At 40.2% G+C, this 20591-nt stretch overlaps 1 protein-coding gene across 3 annotated transcripts in view; it reads right to left on the bottom strand.

The window, feature by feature from the left end:
- The window catches only part of NDFIP2 (Nedd4 family interacting protein 2), a 68094-nt gene that overhangs the window by 7196 nt on the left and 40307 nt on the right, over positions 1–20591 (bottom strand). For all 3 annotated transcript variants that reach the window (XM_038405944.2, XM_038405952.2, XM_043504649.1), the window contains exons 5-6: positions 5365–5489; positions 1900–1966 (exon numbers count right to left, since the gene is read on the bottom strand). In XM_038405944.2, the coding sequence (XP_038261872.1) occupies positions 1900–1966; positions 5365–5489 (192 nt within the window). The remainder of the gene's footprint in view (positions 1–1899; positions 1967–5364; positions 5490–20591) is intronic.

Below are 20591 nucleotides of genomic sequence, written 5' to 3'. Positions count from 1 at the left end.
ATCTAACCATGAAAAAAAGAAAAGGGAGATGATGGGTGAGCCTGAGCATATTTGATGGTGCCACTCAAAGTATTGTCCAAAAAATCCTTCTGAACATAAGCAAGATAGCAGAAAAACTTTCAGTTGTTTTTCCTTTTTTAAAAGGATTTTGTTTAAAAAACAAGGATAGATCATGCCCTTTAAACAGTGTTCTAACAAGAAAGTTGTGTTTTTTTTAAAGTAGTAAAAAAAAATAATAATAATAATTCTATGTCCCTTCAAGCTCAGAATATTCTTTTCCATGTTCTGTTAAGAGAGTCTCTACTTAGTTAAATTCTGACCCTGTGATTTTTATCACTGTAATACATAGCCCAAGATGTTAAAGACTGCAATTTTAAAATATTCACACAAACAAACAAACATTTGGACTGACAAAGCGATCTTTAGAAAGTGAGAATGATAATCTCAAAAGGATTCCAAAAAATATTAAAGTTTACGAATTAAGGTCAACATTTTCAAACTTGTGAGACTGAAGTTAAGCTTCTTAATTTGTATCTGGCATCTAAACAAAAGTGGCCTATTTTATTTTATTTTTTTTGGAGGTCCTGAGTACCCACAAGATGTTACTGAAATTAATGGGGGCTGCAGGTGCACAGAACCTCTGAAAAGCACCCTCCTTTTATATAGGTGGGCAAAGATGAGTTAAGAATCCTTACTTTAGGCATCCAAGTTTGAACATTTTGACTTAAAATGATTTTATATGTATGCAGGGAATCATTTCATCCACTACTGAAATACAGTCACCTCTGGGATGAAACATGAAAGCTATTTAAAGGCCTGGTGCTAAGAGATTGTCAGCAATTGCGATTCCCATTGATTTCTGGCCCCAACAGTGCATCGCAACAGAACAAAAGCAAGTTGAGGATAAAAAGTGAACAATACCCCTCAGATCCAACTGAAATCGAAAGGGAAAATGTTAGGTTGCTAGAGCGTTCCAAGGATCTTTAATGATCATAAACAGTCAATATCTGGGTTCTACATCTCGCCCAACAGCGTAAGGCCCTTAACATACTGTTGCCAGATCCCCTACATCTCAGAGGAAAGACTGCCACCTACTGATCCAGCAACATCACATTTCAGTGCATTTCTCGAGTTAGAAAATGGCAGGAATTAAAATAAATTAATGGTATAGACTGAACTCTCACATAAGGAAAAAGCTACAATGGCAGTACGTTTATACATCATAATTATTTAACTAAAGCAGAGACAAAGGAACAAAAACTAGAAATCTATGAAAACTTCTCAAAAGTTTGTTTAGCTTCATGCTCAAAGAAAAAAAACAGACTGAACGGAAGAACTGTGATCAAAAAGCATGACGCCTTTCCCCTTGCCTGACTGAGTAATGATTAATGTAATACGCATTTCAAAGGCAAAAAAGGATACTTTCATGACTCAAATAAAGACTGATTTTGAATGGTAGTATGTCATATCCATTAAAATCTTCTGAGAACTTTAATGACTGAATACGTGCAAGTTACACATATAGATATTGAAAATTAACACCTACAACTAACATGTTTTTTAATTTAAGTTTATAGCTTTAATTGTATAACGCTACACTCTTGTCATGTTTGTTTATTTTTGTTTTAAAAAAGTTACAAATCACAGACATCTGCATAATTATAATATTTCCAGCATACAACTCTGAATTGAAGATTAATAGAATAATCAGAAATTCACACAGGAATAGGATGGCAACCAAGACTTTGGAAATAAAGTACACAAGATTTTTAATAGATGGAGAAAAAACATACAGCTTTCTAATATTTATTGCAATGTTTTGATTTTTTTAAACATATACCCAACTCATCTTTAAGAAAATCTCCATCAAAATAAGATGTGTTTTGAATTGTAACTCACCAAGTACAAGAAATATCCACCAAAGCCAGTACTGTCCATTGAAATATCCAGTAAAGTAATCCGAGAACTAGAACAGACAAGGATTAACCAAAGTCATACACAATATAAATTACATTTAATATCTGAAATGCATCTAGAACAAAAGAAAAAAAACCAGTGAAACTACCACATTTAAATATAAAATAATGTATTGGAGTAGATAAGCAAACATGTCTTTCGAGAAGCTGTAAAATATACAAATAGCTTCAGTGTTGTGTTTTTGAAACAAAGAATTTCCAAGCTCTCTTGTGAAAAAATATATTACTCATTTGAATCATCTGACATTTTTTATTATAATGAATTACTGTCAGCTCTTTTTCAACATCTGCCATCCAAAACACACTGCAGCAGCCTGCTGCTTTAGATATTAAGACTAAAAGCCACATTAGTTTAATCTTATCAGACGGGGATGTTCTGCTGACCCTTCAAAAGAAGAGCTTTTGACCTTCTGTACACCCCCAACTGTTAATCGCTGCCAAGAATACCAGTCCCATAAAGACCCCCAACTCATTAAAAAGTCTTTTCATTTTCAAACTCGATGCTCCAGCATTCAGTTCCCAGCAGTGAACCAAACACAGCTAAATGAACCTTGAAGTGGCATTTCATCTGTTCCTGTTAGTGACCATGGTAGACAGTCTTGTCCTCTCTGTGATGTGGGACTATGAACAGGCAGCTGGAGGGCAGGGTGTGATGGTATTGGAGACGGGAATCTTTTCCTTTACCAGACTGCATGCTTCACTGATAGAAAAAAGGTTAATCAAATGCCTCCAGAGCTCACTTCAGATCTCTTGCTACTCCTACACTTTCAACTCTCTTTCCTAATGATTATTAAAACAAACAAAAATAATGTGTTGTAGCAGTTCTATAATTTTCGGAGCATTTCCTGTCCTACCGCTACTCAGTATGCTTGATGCATACTGTCACAGAGTTTGCCTATATTGTCATTTCCAGCACATTTTGTAAAGTAGCTAATTAATGCTTAAGTCCAGACATCACTTATGTTAAAATGAAGATATGTGCTCAGATCCTCACTTGATGTAAATCAACAGAGTTCTATAAATTTAGTCCAGTGATGATTTGGTTTATGATCCTCATTAATTTTTTTTCCAGAGTGAAAATTTTCATTCTTTATTTAAAGTTAATTACAAAAGGTTTCTGTTTCTCACAGCATTCACTCACTCCAAGTAACTTCTTTAAAATAAAAAAATAAAAAAAATAAAATAAATAAAAGTCTGTGCTGGAATTGGGAGTGGAGACATTTTTATAATTGTTTCAGTTATCAAATTGATCTCTCATGGATTCCTAGATCGTTAGCATCAGTTGCTTCAGACACACAGAATCACAGAAATGCAAGCAGGAAAGGACCTTAAGAGGTCACAAATCCAGCCCCCTACACTGAGACAGGACCAAGTAAACAGACTATCTGTATGCAAGAAACCCCATAGTAGGCTTATTTCGTATAATCTCAGGAGAGCCTCCTTCTAATTTTTAACAAGGGTGAGATTCTGACCCCCCCACCCTCTGGCCTCAGTCCTTTTTATCTAGTGTACAAAAGTAGCACAAAGGGACTCAAAGTCCCAAATCAGCCAAGAGAAAATTCCCCTGGCACAGAAACTGAGGAAACAGCTATAGGCGGTCTTTCTGAGAAGCAGCTCACAAGTACTGGAGAGGAGGCATGGCCGGGAGGAGTGGGACATATTAGGGAGAGGCCACAGCACATAGTGCTACAGAGATTCTTGGCAACGATGCCGCATTCAAGGCAGCCAAATGAGGTCATAAATTAGACAATCCTCCAGGGCTGAATTACACCAATAGCTTCTGCAGCCCCTGGAACAGCCCAGAATTGGGAGGGCACAAAAGATGGCTTAATACCTTAGCCTCCACCTTCCTTGGATTGGGCTGAAAGTTCTGTGCTGTGCCTCTGAAGAGGTGCTGCAGTTTCACAGATTCATAGAGTTTAAGCCCAGAATTGACTATTAGGTCATCTACTGTGCCCTGGATATCACAGGATATTAAATTGCTCCCAGTTAACCCTGTATCAAGCCTGGTAACTTGTGCCGTGCCTAAGCATCTCCCCTAGAACGGCATCCAGAGAAGACATCAAGAGAAGGAGAATCTATCATTTCCTTTGGTAGTTTGTTCCAGTGGTGAATAATCCTCACTGTTAAAAACGTGCCTTTTTTCTAATTGAAATTATTTGTATGGCTTCAGCTTCCAGATTCTTGTTATGCCTTTTCCCATTACATTAAAAAGACCATTTTCTCCCCATGAAGATATTTATACACTAATCAAAGTACCTCTCAATCTTCTTTTTGATAAACTGAAGAGATTGAGCTCTTTAAGTCTCTCACTGCAAGGCATTTTCTCCAGTCCATGAATCACTTTTTGAAGCTTTTTTTTTTTGCACACACTTGAATTTTTCAAAATCCTGTTTAAAATGTTGACAACAGAACTGGATATAGTATTCCAGTATCACTCTAGATATTCTTGTTATCCATATACATGTCCAAATCCTTTTCAAATCTTGACAAATTCTTGGCTTCAACAGCAGACTGTGGTGATGAGTTCCATAGTTTGTTTTTTTTGTGTTTTTTTTTAAAGTGTTTCTCTTTTTAGGTTTAAATTTTCTACCTATCAGTTTCATTTAACGCCTCCTTGTTCTTGTATTATCTCCTCTTTATTATTCATTATTTTCTATACTTCACCATATTGTCTCCTCTTAAGTCTATTTTTCTTCTAATATAAACAATCCCTGGGGGAAATCTAAAAAGACAGACGTATAAGCAAGCATCCTAGTGGGAAAACAAAGGTCTGTTGGTGGAGTCACTATGTTGACAGATTTGGGGAATGTCACAGAAAACAGAAATGGACCTATTCAGAAAGGGGACAGAGCCTTAAGATGCCTTCACCTCCCTAAAGGTCAAAGGAGGCCCTGAACCATTTTTAAAAGTCCTCTATTATATTCTACATAGGCTCTTGTACCGATAGATTTGATGGCAGATAAAAACCCAAGTTGATTATGCACCTTAACACGCACACACACCAAAAAATAAACACACACACACACACACACACACACACACACACACACACACACACTAATCTTTCACAGTTAAATCCTTTTTGATATAAAAATAATGTAGCAAGGTAAAACTACTACAGCAGATAAAAAGTAACTAGAACATTCAAGAATCTACATTTAGAAAACAGTAAAAGCTGTTAAGGGAATAAAAACAAGCAAGTTCACTGACAAAACACTGCAATTTCCACTTTAGTAAATATTTCATTAACTTAAAATATAAGAACATCTAATAAAAGTCAATACATCAGTTTAAACAGTATTTTAAAGAAACTAGACACCATGAATCATTTTTCTAGTTTCATTCAACAGAGACACAGGAACAATATGTGCATCAAGAACCTTACCCGTACAATGAGAATCCATTTGATCAGCGATAGGCCAAATCCACAGATTGCACCATATCTTCCTGCTATGGTGTTAGTTATACAGAAGGATAAACAAAATCCAATCCAGTTGAAAATAAATGCCACTAAGACCAAGAGAAACAGTAGTTGTGTCAGTGCACTCTTGTTTAGCCATATAAAATAAATATAACTAATTTACTTTAATGTACTAATAAGCAAGTATATTCACAAGATTAGAGACCCCTATTGGTATTTCAGATAAAAATAGTATCCTTCAGAAATGTAGGTATTCCTAATGGTATATAAACCTTAGAAAGTACACTAGCTAACATTCATCAGCCAGCTATTTTAAACAGAGAAGAAAACCAAATAAAAGTAGATTCCCTCTTTTAAAAAAAAAAAAAAAAGTGTTATAACCTCCACAGAACTCTGACTGGAAGCTACAGAACCACAGGAATGAACATCAAATAAGCACTATGAATTAGATAAATACATGAAGTGATATATTTGTCTTAGAACTATGAAAAGCGTAACAAGATTAACAATAAGAAAAATGCAATTACAAACACTTGACTGATTCTATGCAGACATTTGTCTAGTCTGTATTAAAAAAATATTTATTTTGCTCTATAAATTGACAAGGTGAAAAAAGTCTATTGGGAGGCTGACATATTACAAGAACAGGACTCTGTGATCACCATGATTGGTGTCAATGAAATCTGATACCAGGACCTGGTGGTATAATACAATCTGCAATATATTATTCAGGTAAATGGGATACATTTTCATAGTCTCTCTTATTTTCATGGGAAGTCAAAACAAAAATACCACTGCGCTTAAAGTTTTCATACTGCTCTCATTAACAGACCAGCCTCATTCTTCATACAAGTTCTCAATGATTGGCCTTTAACATTTTTAGCAGCAGTCAGCAAGTGAGAACGATAATGTCCGTACTTACATCAGCTTGTACATGATGGACAAAGTGTGTGAATTCTCAATAAAATGACCTTCAAGCGGGGAAATAACTGGAAGCTTTGTGCCTTTTTCTTTTTTTAGGAGGGACCAGAACAGTTTGGAGAGAGAAGTAGGACAAGAAAGCTTAAAAAGAGTTCTGGAGTGGATGAGACAGTGGGAAACTGAAGAGATCAAAGGGTACTGGCTGCACTGCAGCTGGGAGCATAATTTCCCAGCCTGGGTAGACAGATACATGCAACCTCTGCTCGAGTTTGTGTGTGAAAAAGAACAGTGCAGATGGTGCAGCATAAGCTATTTGCCCAAATACAAACCTGCCTATCCCCTTGGGTATGTACCTGGGTGGATAGTCTGTGCCACTGCCTTTGCTGCAGCATCCTTATTGCTATTTTAGCATGTTAGCGCAAACGAAGGTAGTACATGTCTATCTGGGCTGGGAGACACGGTCCTAGCTGCAGTGCAGACATACTGTGTCTTACTTCCTGATTCATCAACCACTTGTGAGAGATCACAGAGGCTAAGTTGGTCTGCCAGAATACTTGCTTAGCTTAAAGAAAGGGAGATCAGTAAGGTCTCCTTACAAATATCTAGCTGTAAGCTTCCATGACTTATCCATACAGGGTTGAGGTGAGCTGAGCTTGTCCCCTCCTGATTACCGTCCAGTACACTTATGTTCCAAAGGGAGCTATCTTTCAGTAGTCAGAATTTCTAGCCATAAATGAAATCCAGTGTAAAACAATATACTTTGTACTGTAACATAGCTGACTGGAGCTACTTTAATGTTTGTCAGGAAAGCAGCACTTCAAATGCTTGGTTTCTGAATATTTGAATACACTGGAGATAATTGCATACGGTTTTTTCCCCTACTTTTAGTTCCCCCCCCCCACCCCAATGTTCCAGATATACAGTAGCCCAAGATCCAGGAAGGATCTGTGACCTCTGCCTGCCCCCTTCCATAGGCAGGTCCTTGCCCCGAGTCCAGGGTTAGATTAAGGTCCCCATGTCCAGGGGTCCCCACCTTCCCCAATACTGAGACCCCTCATGGGGCTCTTCTCCTCTCCAGTCCCCCCTTAATATTTGCTCCTTGCTCCTCCTCCCCTCAAAACAGATTCAGCAGCAAAACTGGCTCTTATCCTGCAAGGATTAAATCAACCTCCTGCATAGGGACAACAGGAAAGGAGGACTCTGCCCTGAACAGGGCATGGTCACAAGGCAAAGCTGAGTCTCAGCTATCTTTGTTAAAGACAATCCTTTCAAGCATTTGCTGACACAGAAGTAAGTTGCAATTGCAGTAAACTTTATTGGCAGGACAGTGTAAAAGCACATCAGGGTGACTCTTCCCCACAGAACCCCCCCAGGGCAATAAAAGGATACAGCTAGAAGAGCAGGTCTGGGCCATGTGCTGGACAGTGAGAAACACGGCTGCCCCATTATGCTGTGCAATTGAAGTGCCTGTCTGACTAGACTCGTGCCAGGCCCCACTGTCAAGGGACCAGCTCTCCCCATCAGCACAACAGGCCCTATTGACACCTCCTTGCCTGCCAGTTGCACTGCCCTTTTTGGCACAACAAATACAATAGTGGGTCCATGACAGTATCTAGACAGACAGGCAAAAGTTGATAGAGCAGCTGCTGCATGCTCCTTCTCACAAGGCCTTAGACTCCAAGAACATTGCCCATGTGTTCCTGCACTGGGTGCTCTCATTGAAAAATCAAGTAACTCTACAATACAGACCACCCCGTTTCAGTTAATCCAGCTACTCTCTAACTAATGCACTTATATCCTGCTTTCTTTATAGGCTGGTACCATTCATTTTAGCACTGTATCACTTCTGCAGTCAATCTCACTAGTTTGCTGCAGTTTGTACACAGAATTGTGAAACATGAAAGGTGCTTTACAAAATAAAATACTTTTGACACTCACTCTTACAACTACATTGATCAAAGCCCTTTTATATTACTCATTCTTGAAAAAAATAGGTTTTTCAATGGGAGGAATTATTCAGACAGCAAATTATTTGATATTAAGTGCAGACTCTTTCACTCAATAGTTAACAATAAATAATAAATAGCACTTCTATAGTATGGTACAATAGAGCTAGATATCAGTATATCCTGGAATTCTTAAAAGCATTTTTTTTTAAACGGTCTAAAGAAGTGTATTTTTCCTGCAGAAATTTTTATAGTTTAACTGACCAAAAACAAACAAACAAACAAAAAAAAAAAAAAAACAAAAAACTAAGTTGTGGATGTTTTACTTCAAAATATAGAGCTTACTTTCAAGCTATTACAAACTTCTCTGCACTCACTTGGAAAAATTCAAATGAAAATTAAGTATGACAAAATTTCTCTTCTTGATATAGAACTGCCTAAATATCTTGAGGGGAAAATGACAGAAGTCCAAAGTTACTTTATCAAACATGCATCAAGGTTAAAGAATCTCCCAAGCATACCAATGAAGGGGGGGAAAAACCTTAATTTTATTATATAAAGCACTCTTGCTATCTACTATAGTGGAATCTGTATCTATCATTACATTTTGTTTACTTTATATGTGAAGTGCACACATGAAATGAAATTGAATTCAAGCCAGAAATTTGTCCTGAAAGCCCTCAAGTCCTTACCAAGCTTATAACAAGGCTGTGGAAACAGTTTTCAATGTACATGATTACCCTTTAAAAACGTGCAAGTTTAAAAAAAAAACCCACCAAACCTATTTCTGCATCCAAAGCCCTCTCCTGATTAGAGGCAGTGTTCAGCATACATTTACTGACTAAGTGCAATTTTCTTTTTACCTTTGTAGTCTTTACTTCTTGCCAGTTTTCATTTCTAAATGACATTCCTCCTAGACCCCAGCTAATATGAAATTTTAAAGAAAGATACAAGATGGATTTCTGAAATTCAGCAACATCTGTTGCCTTTCTTCCAATAATTCTGTAGTTTAATTTAAAAAAAAAAGAGTAAGTTTGTCTGGCATTACTAGTGCTATATAAAGCCCATGCTGTTTCTCACTTACAGGTTTAGTTACCCTCTAGGATTGTACCTCCCAACTGTCTTGCACAAAAAGGATTTGTGCACAGAATTAAGTTGACGGGAGGATGGAATTACTCTACCCTCTCCCAACCTGGAGACAGGCTGCAATGCAGCCCCTCTTTGGTCTTCTGTATACAATACACCATCTTGTGGGGCTAGCAGGCACCACTGTGTAAGGGACAAAAAGGAGTTCTAGGTTCTTTGCACTCAGTAGAAGGATTGTTCCAAAACACAACTGAAGCCTATTACCAGAGCAGCTGTCACCGCTGCTGCTCATACTGTACTGTACCATGGACAGATTTCAGTCTCCAGGACTGTCAATCTAGGATCTGCCAAAAACATTACCACTTAACTCAGTATTGAAACAGCTGAATATACCTTAAGAACTCAAAGTCAGCAACATAAGTTGCCACATTTAAAAGAACCCTTACAAGCAACATCTCTCTGGCACTCAAGAAAAATTATGAAGACAGTTTTTTGCCACCTCCTATTATGATCCTATTTGGATCAAACATGGCCTTCTGTGTCCTAAGCCTTAAGGGCAGGGGAAACAGGACAACTTCACTCTGAAGAACTGCATGCAATAGAGGATGCAGAAGATTAAAAAAAATCCTAAGCCTCAAAGAAAGTCTCCGCAGTTAAAATACCATTAATAATAATATTCTCTACTCTACTCCCTTTCCATTCTGTCCGCAAAGGTTGTTATACTGCCCCCACCACCATCTGAGTCTCTCTCAGCAGTACACTAAATGATCAGACTAACATCTGATACATATTTATTCTCTCTCTCATATCCTCTTCCCAGGGGGAGAATTGTGGATTTAGTGTTTTGATTGGTAGGGTTGGGGTTCTGGAGTTTTGTTTGTGTGTTTTAAAAATTGCACATGCTCAAATCTCATCATCATCAAAATTGACAGAAAAGAGAAGTGAGATGGATTCTGGTGGCGAAGCTGTCATTAGACTCAATGGCCCAGAAGAAGATGGAATTTATATTTATCAATTCTAACAATAAAACTCGGCTTTTGCTCTTTAAAAAAGTTTGGCTGTTGCTGAGAAACTGAGGCTCAGAAGCTCCTAAAAATTCATAACAAATGTAATCACATAATGTAGTTGCTCTCTCTAATATAGATTTTGAGAGAATCAAGCAGGAGTAAGATTTGCAAGCATTAGTGGTAATGCTTGTGAGATCCCGCACATCTTTAAAACAGCTTTGATGACAACTTAACTTTTGTCTGTCTATGTTGAGGGACACATTTTGAAGACAAATCTAATATAGCAAAGAAAACTGAAAATTAAACAATGCAATGGTTTGAACTGCAAAAACATTAACTACTTAAAGAACCAAGAGTAATATTTAAGTGCTTGATATTAAGCTTTAAAAGAATATACACAAGCACAATCTAAATGGCAATAACACTTCTAGAGTAAAACGCAAGAAGTGAGATTAAGTGATATGCAACTGCAGAACACTTATAAATATTTATACCTTTAGTGCATATTCAGGAGCTTGTATCGAAGGCCCAAAGTCTTTGAAAATGATTTCTGGATTCATATTCAGATGAGTATACATAATCCAAAAGTCATGATTTATAAAGAAATACATACTGGCTTTATGAAGATTGGATGGACAAATTTTACAGGGATGGAAATGGCAGGGATACTATGACAGTTGAAATAAGGAGACAGATCAGCCACTGAAAACGAAAGGGGGAAAAAGGTTGAAGAAAAAAAAAAAAGTAGTACATAAAATCTTAGTAGAAAACAAGAAAGGCCAGAGGCAGGTCTTGTGGGTTCCCCCTGCCCCTCTTACTCAGATGAAGAAGTTACTCATGTTGTGCAGTAACGATGGTTCTTTGATGTGTCCCCCTATCGTGATCCACTGTAGGTGCATTTGCGTCCCTATGCTACTGATTGGAGAACTTCAGTAGCAGTGTCTGTTGGGCCCCCGCATGCGCTGTCTTTGTGCTGCGCCACAAGGCTAGCCAGCGTGCCTGGGCTAACCCCCATCAGTTCCTTCTCTACCAGAGAGTCACAAATGAGAACTCCCAAATAGAGAGGAGGAGGGCAGGTTGTGGAGCACCCATAGGGATACACAACTTGAAGAATCATTGTTCCGATCTGAAATTTGTACGCCAAATTGGGGGCAAAAACTTGTACAGAAAGTCTCCAGACCCAACTGGATGAATAATCACCTCAAAAAGGTTATCAGGAGTAAGCAGAAAGCCTTTAGGGAATGGAAAAAAAAGGGACCGATCAGCAAAGACAGCTACATCATGGAGCTTAGAAAACGTATGAATGAAGTAAGAACTGCCAAAAGTCAAGTTGACTGAGCTCTTGTCAAAGAAATTAAAATAAAGTAACAAAAGTACGATTGTTATATAAATAAAAAGAAAGGATGGATATGGCTGGGCTGCTGTGCAGTGTGGATGGGGAAGAGTTTAAAAATAATCTCTACAGCCCAAAAACTAAATGAATACATTGCCTCTGTTTTCAATAATTATAAGATGGAACATGGATATGAAGGCAAGATGGCTGATGGCAATGTGTGTTTTGAAATGGAAATTACCACATTTGAGGTAGAAGAAAAACTCAAACAGTTTAACGCACTCAAATCCGGGTTTGGGCATGGAGACGGGACAGGATGGAACAGGAGACACCTAATATTTTTCAACCCAGAATACTGAAAAAGTTAGCACACGAGATTGCTAGTTCATTAGCAAGGATTTTTAATAAATTCTATCTACTTGGGGTTAGTTATTCTCCAGTCATACTGAACTAACCTTGTATCTATATTTAAGAAAGGCAGAAAAAGTCATCCAGACAATTACAGACCTGTTAGTCTGACTTCAGTATTATGCAAAGCTTTAAACAAATGATGAAGAGAAAAAAATTAATGGAGGCAAATGGAAAAGTAGATGTAATGCAACATTGGTTTCCTGATAGTAGAGCGTACCTCTGAGAAGGTAAAACTGATTTTTTAAAATAATTTTAAAGGAGAGAGAAATATAGCAGATTCAAAATACTTGGACTTCAGTAAAGAATTTGTCAGTACCGTATGGGAAATTATTAATTAAATTAGAAAAATCAGGCTTGGTACAAGAACAGTAAGGTAGGTAAGTTACTACTTAAAAGAGAAGGCAAAGGTTGTGCTAAAAGGTAAACCATCCGACTGGAGGAAAGTTACTAGTAGAGTTTCTAAAGGACCAATGTGATTTAATATTTTTATTATTGTCACGAAGTTGGAACGTCCTAATGAAATCTGCTAATGGTACAAAGTTGGGAAGCATTGTCAATACAAAGCAGTATCGGAATATTAGACAAAGTGGATGATCACGAAGACTGGAGTAACAGAAATAGATTGAAATTTAATAGCATAAAGTGCAAGATTATGCACTTAGTGCCTAATAAGAATTTCTGCTACTAGTGGGGGCTCATCATTTGGAAGTAATGGAGAAGAGATTGGGGGTATTGGTCCATCATAGGATGTTGAGCCACCAATGCAATGCAGCTGCAAAAGAGGCAAATGTGATTTGGAACAGCTTTCCACTAGAAGGTGTGGGGACAAACAATGAAATTACTTTTAAGAGAGATGAACAAATTTACGAGCAGGGTCATATCACTGGGTTGCTTGCGATGACGTGGCACAGGGTTCAGCGGTGCCAAAATCTCGTGCTTCAGGGCTTCAGCCAGTCAGCTGCAAGGTAAGGAAGGGATTCCGATCCCCACTGCCAGTGTATTCTGTTTTGTTGTTGTTTGTTTTGGTCTCCTTGCTCTGAAGGATCAGAGCTTGCAACAGGTGGAGACAGGACACTCTACAGAATGGATGAGTGCTCTGAAGCGACACCAGTTCTTTTCCCCCACCCCCACACCGCTAGGGCTTAGCTGACTGGTTCTTGCCCACATGTTCAGGGTCTAGCTGATCACCATATGCGGGACTGACAGTGACCTTGGAGGGTTTTCACCTTCTTCTTGCAGCACGGAATTTGGATTGTTTTTTATTCCGATCATCTGGGTATATCTCAATTAATTCCTGCCATTGCAGGGAGCTCAGGCGTTGGTGCACCGCGGTCCCTCCTAGTCTTTTCATTAGGCACTCAATATTTCAGTCTCCTTTGGGCTGTAACACTTTGGTCTAGTTTTGTTTGTTGAGTTTAGTGAGAGGGTTCAGGGTGGTTTTGGTGACCTGTGATATACAGGAGGTCAGACTAGATGATTTAGGGGTCTCTCCAGGCCTTAAACTATTACTTTAGCTAAGGTCTCTGCAGCAGTTTTAAAGCCATTTTCCCCAAAAATAGTTTTTAGTTATTTATAAAACGAAGAAAAAAAAAAACCACCATTAAAGGTGTAATTGCACTATAAAAAAAGATTCAAAGAAAAAATTTTGTATTAATGTTTAAAACTCATCTGTAAGTAAGGTAAGAACACTATTAGACTTCAGAGTAATTTGCTGAATTACCCAAATAGCAAGTGGCAAGGCAGCACTCAGCTAACTTCAAGACATAGCTGCATGTTAATGTCCTCTGAACTTGCAGATATCTATCCCTCACTCCTGCAGACACCCCTCTGTAACATAAAAGTTAAGTACAGATTGACGGTCATATCTGATCAATTTCTTGGCTTTCATTAAAGTCACGCTCTCAGAATTAAACATTTTTGAATTTACCTGCAATGAAAACACTGGAATCCGGTTTGTTCTTGAAACCTTAATCAAGAGCAGAAGCCTTCAAGGAGAATGATGCATCACTACAATGTACCTGTGCTTCATTCAACACTGAAGAGCTGATGCAAAACTAAAGCTGCCTTCCTGCATATCTGACATTTAAGGTTTTCTTTTAGCCAATTCACATGCTGGTATGCCCACCGTTAATACATATAAATATTATTCCAGTATTTACATCCAAGAGTTGATACTTGGCAGGTATATACATTAACTTTTGATGCTGTTTAAATTTTTGAATGGTAGAACTTTATCTTTAGAACAAACAGATAAGTAACAACTAGAACTTCCACTAAAAGCTCCTACAAAATTAACACCTACCAAAGTCTTTGGATTTCAAAATGAATACTAAAAGATATTCCACTCTACTGCCTATTGAACACCTGATATATTAGCACTTAATTCCAAACCCAGGCTTATGAAATTGTAGTAGTATAATACTGAACCATCCTAAGAAGATTCTCACAAAAAAGATGTAAAAAGATCCCAACAAGGGCAATGGGTTAAGATTGCCGTTTGTATCTGCATCTTTCTTTGAATTATTACATTAGTAGACATTTACATTAGAGGTGGGCCATAGGTTTACATTAAATAGTGATGAATTAACCTATGAGCCAAGGCCCAGGCTAAAAATATCAAGGGATCACATCTGGCATCCAAAAGACAAAAGGAATATCAGCAATTTTTCATGAAGTGGTTTCATTTTACTCTTCTGTGTATACTTCAGTATCCTATACAAAAATCCTTGCTGTATGAAGACACTTTATAGAATTGCTCAAGGAGATATGATCACATGAAAATACACCATTATTCTGATTCCCAACCACTCCTTCTCATTACTACTAAACAACGTAGGGGCCCAAATTAGGACAACAGTCTTCCTAAGCAACTTCAGCAGGATTGGAGAAATGGTAAAGAAACAGATCAGACAGGTTTCCCTTGGGGGGGGAAGGAGGGGGGAGTTACTTACCCTCCCACAACAGTTGTTCATCGAGATGTGTTACACATGTCCATTCCACTGGAAGTGTGTGCATACTCCAATTCGCAGTTCTCAGGAAGTTTTTCCTTTAGCGGTACCAGTTAGGGTGGCTCGAGCACTCTCTGGTGTCTTGTGCACAGAGCTCAGGCAAAAAGGGTGGAGACATCTCTAACCCCCCCCCTCCACCCTCCCCTGTTCCTTTCTAGTGGAAGACTCTGATAGAAAGGAGAAGGAGGGCAGGTTGTAGAATGGACATATGCAACACCTCAAAAAACAGCTTCAGAAAGGTTAGTAACAGTTTCTTCTTTGATTGACTAAACATGTCCATTCCACTATAAGGAGCTGCTCACAAGCAATCCCAACTGGAAGTGGGTTTAGAGTCTATTTTAAACAGGGACTGGAGAACCATTTGTCCAAATTTAGCATCATTTCTAGGTCGTTGAGAGATAGTGTAGTGAAAGCCAAAACATGACATGATGACCACGTTGCTGCTTCGCTGGCCAGAAAAGCCACAGAGGTTGCTTGGGACCTAGCTGATTGACCCAATGCTAGCTGGCAGATTCAGGTTAGCCTACACGTAACACGGACAAGTTCAACTGAATATCAAAGAAGAAATCCTTTGAGCGGAAACAAGTCTGGCCTGCATTCTGTCCGCAAATGCAATGAACAATTGAGTTGAAGACATGAAAGATTTAGTCCATTCCAGATAAAACACTAAAGCTCTTTGAACATCCAGAGTGTGCAGTTTCTCCTCCCGCTTATTTTCCATGAGTCTTTGGGAAGAAGGTCATTAAGAAGACTGCTTAGTTAATATGAAAAGTGGAGACCACTTTCATAAGAAATCTTGGGTGACGACAAAACAGACTTTTCTGCATAGAAAAATCATATATGCCAGATCTGATATTAGAGTCCTCAACTCCACCACTCTCCTGGCTGACATAATGGCTATTAAAAACGTCAGCTTCATCAAAAGATGCAACAGAGGTCACTAGATGCTCGAGCTTACTGGCCTGAGCTCCAGAGAGTTGATATGTAGGGCAGACTCCTTAGTGGACCACGTGCCCTGGACAGTGTGGTCCTGTAGTGAGCTCCCTATCCTAGGAGTGGTGCATTCAAAACTATTGCAAAAGCAGGAGGGGGATGGATGAAGGGAACTCCTGAGCATACCTTGTTCGGATTCTTCCACTAGTTGAGAGAAATTAGCACGTGGCTGGGAATAGAAAGCAACTTGTTCAGAGTGTCTCTGTTAGTGTCTCTATAAACTATCCTGAAAGCAGAGTAAATGTAAACAGGCATGTACTGTGACAAAGACTCATGCTGCCATATGCCTGAGGAGCGGCAGGCATGAATTGGCAGTTACCCATGGGCTCATTTGGACTCATGCAATAAAGTGCATAAAAGAAGCACTCCTCCCCACCCCCCTTGAAAGATGTCCCTCAGTGTCTAGACAGACCACTCATGGTGAAAGGAGAAGGAACCAACTAGCAGATTGCCTCAGCAGGCCTGAGTCCTGGGAAAGTAAGATGCCCCTAGATTGATAGAGTGATTGATACAGAGCTCCCACAGGCTGATTGCTTCCTGGTTGGGAGTGAGGGGGAGGGAGAATGCACACGATGACCTGCCTGTTTTTGTAGAACATAGCAGTCATATTGTCCGTGAGGATCAAAATAGATGTGTGTGACAGGTGGAGTAGAAATGCCTGGCAGGCCCTGAACTCCCTGACATTGATGTGCAGGAAGAGCTCTTCTTGGAGTCCAAAGACCTAGAGATCTGAGGAACCCCATGTGGGCTCCCCAGCCGAAGGCTGATGTGTCACATACCAGCGACAAGGATGGCTGGGGTTTTGAGAAGGGCACACCAGCACATACCATGTGGCTGTGCAGCCACCATGTCAGCAACTCGAAGACCTGTACCAGAACTATGAGCACAGAATCAAGGTGATGGCGAGAGGGGGAGAAGACTGGCTAGCCAGGCTTGTAGAGGTCTGAGTCTAAGTCTTGCATGTTGCACTATGTATGTGCATGACTCCACATAACCTATGGGACTCGGGCACTTTTGCACAGTCATCATCCAATGACCTTGGAGAGATCTTATCAGGGACACAATCAAGAGGAACCATTTGCCCAGAAGTAGAGCCCTTGCTTGCACCGAGTCGAGTACTGCCCCCCCCCATGAACTCTATGCTTTGAATAGGGATCAGGGAGGACTACTGGACAGGTTTTTTTCTGGGGCACTGGGGAAGATGATTGATGCCAGGAGACACAGGATTATGGAGGAGCGCTCTGCACTGAGGTCAAGGCACTTGGTGCCAACTCCAAGTACAGCTTTGAGGCCAGTCTTAGGGCTGCATCCAAGAGCAGGACCTTCAAAATTGAGCAACTTAGTCCTTCTGGGTCCAGGGCTTGAACTCCTTGAAAATTTGGTAGTGACCTTTCCTATGAGCTTCCCCTAAGCACTTGAGGCAGGTCAAGTGCAGGTCGCTCAAAAAGCATAGACTTATCGCATGAAGCGCAAGGCTTGAACCCCAGTGACCGAGGCAAGCCTCGGCATCGGGACAGTGGACAACTCCACTATCTAAGAGCGGAGGAGCCCCAAAAGCCCCAAACTATATAAAACTACTAAAACTAAACTAATTACTAAAAACTACAATAAGTATTTACACTAAAATTGACAGAAAATCCACTAAGAGAAGAACTGCCTAAGCAATGAGGGTGCCAGCAACCATTATGGGCAGTAAGAAGGAACTGAAGGGGAGTGGGCTCAGCAGGGCTCTTTATACAGACACTGAGTGTGCGACACCAGGGGGTGCTAGAGCAGACCAAAGGATACCACTTAGGGAAAAATGCCCAGCAACTATGCTAGGGACACACACACACACACACACACACACACACACACACACGCCCCCCTACACTGGAATGGACAGGTGCAAGCACTCAAAGAAGACTATTACTCTCCATTGGCAAAGCTGTGTGGGGACAGTTGAGAATACCAGAGAGGAGACTCTACTGATAGTGGTCCTGAAAAATGGATGTTATAACCTCCAAAATCAATTTGCTGGAGGTAATTTGATTATCCCCAGAAGTGAGAGGATTGAGAGGGCAGGGATGTACAGCATCAGATCTGGGTAACGGAGATGTTTGTGGTCAGAATGAAAACTTTGTAGATGAAGGCTGTTGCATCAATTCAGGTGCAATGATTGAGAACTTTCACCTCTGCATTCTGGATTTCTTTTTAGGTGGCTCCAGCACCTATGGTAGAGATGGGAAACCGAGCTGTCTGAAACCAAACTAAATCTCCTTGCTTATAGGCCTATATATGCCCAACAATCCAAGGGTGGTCCTATGGCCCTTCAACAAATGCAGGGAATCACTGTGGACTCGAGTAAATTATAACCACCACAAGGGAGGTCCTCTACAGTGTTCTGGACTTCATGTGGAAATCCTGAAGACTGCAGCCTCAACACAGGACACAGAACTACAGCTGTGAAGACAGTGGGCTGCTGTGTTGCAGAATCAAGAGAAGGTCACACAGATGTCCTTGCAAGAAGCCGTCCCTCTGTGATGAGAGCCTGAAGATGTTCCCTCTGCTCTTGCAGGTGGTGTTCAATAAAGGAATTAAATTTTGAATAGTTAATGTGGTTATGTTTGTCAAAATCGCCTGGCAATTAGCAATTTTGTATTGCAGGGTGGCAGATAACTAACTTTTGCAACCAAAGTCTTTGCATTTTTGGTCTTTATCATTTGGGACAGCCTGGGAATGGTGTTGCCTGTTGTAGTCATTTACTGAATCCACAACTAAGGAATTTGGGACAGAATGGGAAGATATGGCTAGCGGTTCAGACTAATGTAGTACTGTGTCTGCTCTCTCAGCTGTTCAGGGAGTTAGTAGTGGGGGTGAGGGGGTCTACCAAATTGTCTTGGCAGTATCGAACAAAACTTGGTTTACTGGAAGGGCTACTTGTGCTGAAGATGGTGTGTGAAAAACACCTAGCAATTTGTGCCGAGTCTCCTGTGATCCTTCTAATGGGATATGAAGAGAATCTGCTACTCTTTATATCAACTCCTGAAATTATTTAAAGTCATCTATGGAACAGAAAAGGCATATCAACTTCATCTCGGGAGGATGATGAAATAATAGTCTCTGGGGTCGCCTTTTTATCAGCTCTCCTTTCTGGGATCCTCAACCTTCTCCTCCGGTGGTGTAGATTGTTGTGGGGGAACAGAGGGAATCAACTGAGTGCTGACACTGGCATTCCCAGTGACCCTGGAGAACTGTTGGTGATAAACAGCCCAAAGGTCCCAATATGGGCATGGAGGGGCAACAATGGAACAGGAGAGGCATCCAGGACTGATTGAACCACGGAGGGTTCCGAGCACAGAGGTCTCCCAAGCTTACTAATACCCCTCAATGAAGCAAAATTCAGGAGAGGGTGGTCTAGGTAGGAATCTTAAGAGCCCTGAACAAAATCTGGGAGTCTGAAGAGCTCTTATCCACACAGTCTCATGGAGGCACAAACAAAAAAGCAGTGACAGTTTCTCTCTCTGTATACATGGGTATTGGGGAATTAGGTAGCACCAGTCACATGTGAGGTACTGGAGATAGTGGAGTTTGCAATACTGGGGGTCTGACAGATCAATAAAGACGACAGGTTCATTGGAGACAAGCAAATCCTTGGAAAACCTGAACTCCTGCAACACTGGGTGCAGTTGTGTGGGAACCTGGTGGGCTGCAGAAGTGGAGGCCTGCAGCACAGAGGAAGGTATGGGAGGCACCAATGTCTGCTTGAATGCATGCTGGGGTACCAAAGACTCAGTCAGAGCTGCAGGAAGTGCCAACTTCTTCTATGTGAAGTCCCTGGAATCTCTATCACCAGTGTCATGTTTCGATGGTACCGAAGCCTTCAGTGGGTACTGAGGAATTTAGATGTGCTCAAGGACTTTGACCAAGACCACTTGAAGCTTCTGTGGAAGCCTTTGAGGGGTATGGGATCTTTGTTACAGTGCATCTCAGAGGTATGCTCTTTGAGGAGATTCAGTACTCCTCTAGGGAGAAGTGTTTCCCATGTCATTTGTAGGTCTCCCAGATGCTGATGGGGAACAATGGTCACTTGGGAGGCCACTGTACTGGGTGGGGTGAGGGTGTGGTCTTCAGGACTGGATTGGACAATGGACAAAGGGAGGATCTCATCATAAGGAGATGAAGTTAATTTCCCTACCCCTCCTGGAGCAGCTCTTAAAACTAATGCAGTTTTTGCACTTGGAAAGCATGTGCAAATCCCTGAAGGCAGGAGACTGCAAATTGCCATTGCTAACTGGAAGGACTCCCAGGAAGTGAGGCAACATTAGAAGCCTGGGGACTTAGGCATTCCCCAAAAATAAAAACAGGTTTCTTCAAACAGGGGACTATCCTATACTGGGGGACGTGGAGGTAGAAGGCAAAAGCCTCAACCAATGAAAAAAGACCTCCAAAAAGAAATAAACACAAATTAAGTAAGAGAAAAGCTATTATAAAAAAAAAAAAAAAT

The sequence above is a fragment of the Dermochelys coriacea genome, chromosome 1 (assembly GCF_009764565.3).
Source record: "Dermochelys coriacea isolate rDerCor1 chromosome 1, rDerCor1.pri.v4, whole genome shotgun sequence".
Taxonomy (NCBI): domain Eukaryota; kingdom Metazoa; phylum Chordata; order Testudines; family Dermochelyidae; genus Dermochelys; species Dermochelys coriacea.
This window is presented reverse-complemented; position numbering and strand designations above follow the sequence as displayed.